Source organism: Procambarus clarkii, chromosome 37, assembly GCF_040958095.1.
Source record: "Procambarus clarkii isolate CNS0578487 chromosome 37, FALCON_Pclarkii_2.0, whole genome shotgun sequence".
Classification (NCBI taxonomy): Eukaryota; Metazoa; Arthropoda; class Malacostraca; order Decapoda; family Cambaridae; genus Procambarus; species Procambarus clarkii.
Genome location: NC_091186.1, coordinates 22135487 through 22140082, shown reverse-complemented (window position 1 = coordinate 22140082; position 4596 = coordinate 22135487). Strand labels below are relative to the sequence as shown.

General features: G+C 44.4%; 1 protein-coding gene across 1 annotated transcript; it reads right to left on the bottom strand.

The window, feature by feature from the left end:
* Positions 1 to 1716: 1716 nt before the first annotated feature.
* LOC138371863 (tigger transposable element-derived protein 1-like) lies at positions 1717 to 3537 on the bottom strand. Its single transcript, XM_069336900.1, has one exon. It carries the CDS (start codon positions 3535 to 3537, stop codon positions 1717 to 1719), a length of 1821 nt encoding a protein of 606 aa, XP_069193001.1.
* Between the last annotated feature and the right edge of the window lie 1059 nt (positions 3538 to 4596).

Genomic DNA, 4596 nt, shown 5'->3' with positions numbered 1-4596 from the left:
ATGGGTTCTGAGAGAATGTGCACCTGAGCTCAGCATTCCACTTCAACTGATTTTTCAGGCATCCCTGTGTAAAGAAGTTGTAGTTGATGTGTGGAAAAAGGCTAACATCATTCCAATCTACAAAAGTGGCAGCAGGGAAAAAACCCTCAATTATAGACCTGTGTCATTGATAATTGTAATTGTCAAAATATTGGAAAAATAATTAAAACTAAATGGGTAGAACACCTGGACAAAACAATATAATATCAGACAGACAGTATGGTTTTCGTTCTGGAAGATCCTGTGTAATGAATTTACTCAGTTTCTATGATTGAGCCACAGAGATTTTATGGGAAAGAGATGGTTGGGTTGACTGCATCTATCTGGACCTAAAAAAGGCTTTTGACAGAGTTCCACATATCCACATAAGAGGTTGTTCTGGAAACTGGAACATATTGGAGGGGTGACAGGTAATCTTCTAACCTGGGTGAAAAATTTCCTAACTGATAGAAAAATGAGGGCTGTAATCAGAGGCAATGTATTGGATTGGAGAAATGTCGCAAGTGGAGTACCATAGGGTTCAGTTCTTGCACCGGTAATGTTCATTGTCTACATAAACGATCTACCAGATGGAGTACAGAATTATATGAACATGTTTGCTGATGATGCTAAGATAATAGGAAGGATAAGAAACCTAGATGATTGTCATGCCCTTCAAGAGGACCGGGACAAAATAAGTATATGGAGCACCACTTGGCAAATGGAATTTAATATGAATAAATGGGTCGACGGAGCGCGTGGTTCCCGGTCACGCGGCCGACCTGCCTCAGTTTACTACAGCTGCCCACTTAGTGACGATCGTGCCTATACGAAATTTCGCTTTTGTGGTGATTTTTTTTTGCATTTTGAACTTAAAAATAATTATTATATATCACGCCATGAGTCCCAGGAAAGTCAGTGGTAAGGCTCAACATATGAGATCCCATGTAAGGATGACCATAGAGCAGAAACAAGAGATCATTTGTAAATATGAAGATGGTGTGTGGGTTGTTGGACTTGCTAGGCAGTACAACAAATTTCAGTCAACGATATCCACCATACTGGCTAAGAAAAAGGACATTATGGGTGCTAGAGTGATGCATCATTACAGACAAATGTTAAAACGAAGGGAAAAACAAATGTCTCTTGACAAATTTGTAGTGAGACAAACAAGCACTGAACCACAACCAGGTCCGAGTGGTATTCAGGCAAAACATAGGAGAGAGAGTACCCAAAAGAAAACATCACTGCCTGATGTGATAATAGAATGGGACTCCCCTTCCAAACAGTAACAACTCTCCTCCTCCCCCTCTCATCACCATCCTCCATATGCCATCAAGAGCCCTCCATAAAGGCAAGATAAACTTAGGTACTGTATTGTAGTTAGACAAAAAAAACATTGTATTCAGTATAAAATGTACAGTGGTACCTCACATAACGAATTTAATCCGTTCCAACGCCGCTGTCGTCATGTGAAACCGGCGTCATGCAAAACAATTTTCCCCACCCAAAACAATGTAAATACAAATAATCCGTTCCACCCCCTAAAACAACAATATGACATTATACACTGGAAATATTATACTGTACATGTTAAATAAATGTTTGTTTGACTGTTTCCATGTGTATATTCACTTTACCTTATGAAGAGTCGTTGCTGGCTTGAGGGAGCCGATCGGGAGGGAGGGAGGAGAGGGCTTATGGGGAGGAGGGAGACACCACCTCTGGGTCAGGCGGGCTCGCTCTCTTTGGGAATTTAACCCCACTAGAACCGGGTTGTGGTTCAATATCACTAGCACGTCTCTTCCCACCCTGTCCACTGACCATATCGCGTGTCACTTGCTGTTGTCTTCGTTTGAGGATGTCCCTAAATCGAGACAGCACATTGTCATTAAACAGGTTCACGCACCGTGTTGTCACCGCCTTATCAGGGTGATGCTTTTCCGCAAATGCTGTCACCTTTTCGAACATGCCCAGCACGTCCCTGATCTCACTAGATGGGATAGCATCCTCGCAGACCTCCTCCTCCCCCGATGAGAGCTCCTGTACCTCCTGTTGCACCAGCTCTTTCTGCAGTTCCAGGAGTTCCTCGGTGGTCAGTTCATCACTGTGCTCCTCCACCAACTCCTGCACATCAGCGGCATCCACCTCCAGACCCAGTGTGTGTCCCAGAGCGACAATATCATCCACTAAAAGAGCCTCCGGGTCATCCACAGGTGCGGATGCAGATGCAGGTGCAGGACCGAAACCTTCGAAGTCTCGCTCAGGGACACCCTCAGGCCACAAGTTTCGCCATGCAGAGTGTAGGGTTCTCCATGACACCCCTTCCCAGGCCTTATCTATCAAACGCAAGGCCCCCATGATATTGAACTGCTCCTTCCAGAATTGTCTGAGGGTCAGCTCTGTGGTGTCAATCACATGAACACATCTCTCCAACAAGACCTTCATATAGAGCTTCTTAAAGTTAGCAATGACCTGCTGATCCATGGGTTGGAGGAGTGGCGTGGTGTTTGGAGGAAGAAACTTGATGGTGATCAACTGATTTTCAGGGAACAGATCATCTTGCAGTTGGCGAGAATGCGCAGGTGCATTATCGAGCACAAGCAAGGCCTTGTGTGGTAACTGCTTGTCGACGAGATAATTTCTCACTGTGGGGCCGAAAACGTCATTTACCCACTCACTAAAGAAGATCTGCGTGACCCAGGACCTCTTGTTCGACCTCCACATCACATTCAGCCGTGTCTTGTGACCCTTAAAATCCTTGAACACTCGTGGATTTTCTGAGTGATAGACGAGCAGCGGCTTGACCTTGCAATCGCCACTTGCATTGGCGCAGAGCACGAGAGTAAGGCGATCCTTCATCGGTTTGTGGCCAGGCAATGATTGTTCCTCTTGCGTGATGTAGGTCCTCTTCGTCAGTTTTTTCCAAAAAAGGCCGGTCTCGTCACAATTGAAAACTTGTTGTGGCAGAAACTGCTCCTGATCAACAAATTTCTGGAACTCTGGCACAAAAGCCTCAGCAGCAAGTTTATCAGAGCTGGCAGCCTCCCCATGTCGCACAACACTGTGTATACCACTCCTTTTCTTAAAGTTCTCAAACCAGCCACGGCTTGCCCTAAATACCTCCTCATCTTCAGACGACGCACCTGGTATCTTCCTGACAAGGTCCACATACAGCATCCTAGCCTTAGCGCAAACGATAGCTTCAGAGACACAATCGCCATGCAATTGTCGTTCATTCATCCACACCAGCAGTAGCCGTTCCACATCTTCCAGGAGTTTTGGACGTTTGCTGGTGAGCTTGCTAACTCCTTTGGCCATGTCAAGCGTCTTATATTTATCCTTGCCCTTCAGTATGGTGGATATTGTTGAGGGAGCCCTGCCATACTCCCTGGCAAGATCAACCACACGAATACCACGCTCGTGCTTTGCTATGATCTCTTTCTTCACTTCCACAGTGATTGCCTCTTTCTTCCCCTTGCAAACTCCTGCTTTCGCAGGCTGCTTCTTGGACGACATCGTGCGTTCAGAATTGTAGTCACAAAACCACGAAAAAAAAAAACACGAATATCAGAATTGTGTGTGGAGCGATACAGACGGATACTGGTCGTGTGAGACACCAATACAACACTGTAGACAGTGGCGGCGTGACCCCACCATGTGGTGTTGACGTTACACAAACGAGCGTTCGTCATATGGGACGATTTCTCGCCGATCGGGCCAGTCGTCACCCAAAATATTCGCCTTGTGGGGCGATCGTTATGCAAGGTACCACTGTATTTGTATGTTAGTATTTTGGAGGGTGGGGAAAGGATTAATTCAAATCCCTTTATTTCTTATGGGAAAAATCGCTTCGACTTACGATATTTTGACTTACAATCCGTCTCTGGGAACGGATTAGCATCGTAAGTCGAGGCCCCATTGTACATGGATGGTGAAATACTAAAGAAATTGTTCACGACTTTTGTAAGACCAAAGCTGGAATATGAGGCAGTTGTATGGTGCCCATATCTTAAGAAGCACATAAACAAACAGGAAAAGTTGCAAAGACATGCCACTAAGTGGCTCCCAGAACTAAAGGACAAGACCTATGAGGAGAGGTTAGAGGCATTAAATATGCAAAAACTAGAAGATAGAAGAAAAAGAGGTGATATGATCACTAAGTACAAAATAGTAACAGGAATCGATAAAATTGATAGGGAAGAATTCCTGAGACCCGGAACTTCAAGAACAAGAGGTCATTGATTTAAACTAACGAAACAAAGCTGCCAGAGAAATATACGAAAATTCACTTTTGTAAACAGAGTGGTAGACAGTTGGAGTAAATTAGGTGAGGTGGTGGAGGCCAAAACCGTCAGTAATTTCAAAGCGTTATATGACAACGAGTGCTGGGAAGATGGGACACCACGAGCATAGCTCTCATCTTATAACTACACTTAGGTAATTACACTTAGGTAATTACAACTCAACTGGTAAGGTAAGTGCAGTACTGCAACGTGCCATATCAATTTATATCATTGCAATACAAATTCTTCGTTATTTAAATTTTTCATAAGGCAAATGTGCACTGGCATATGC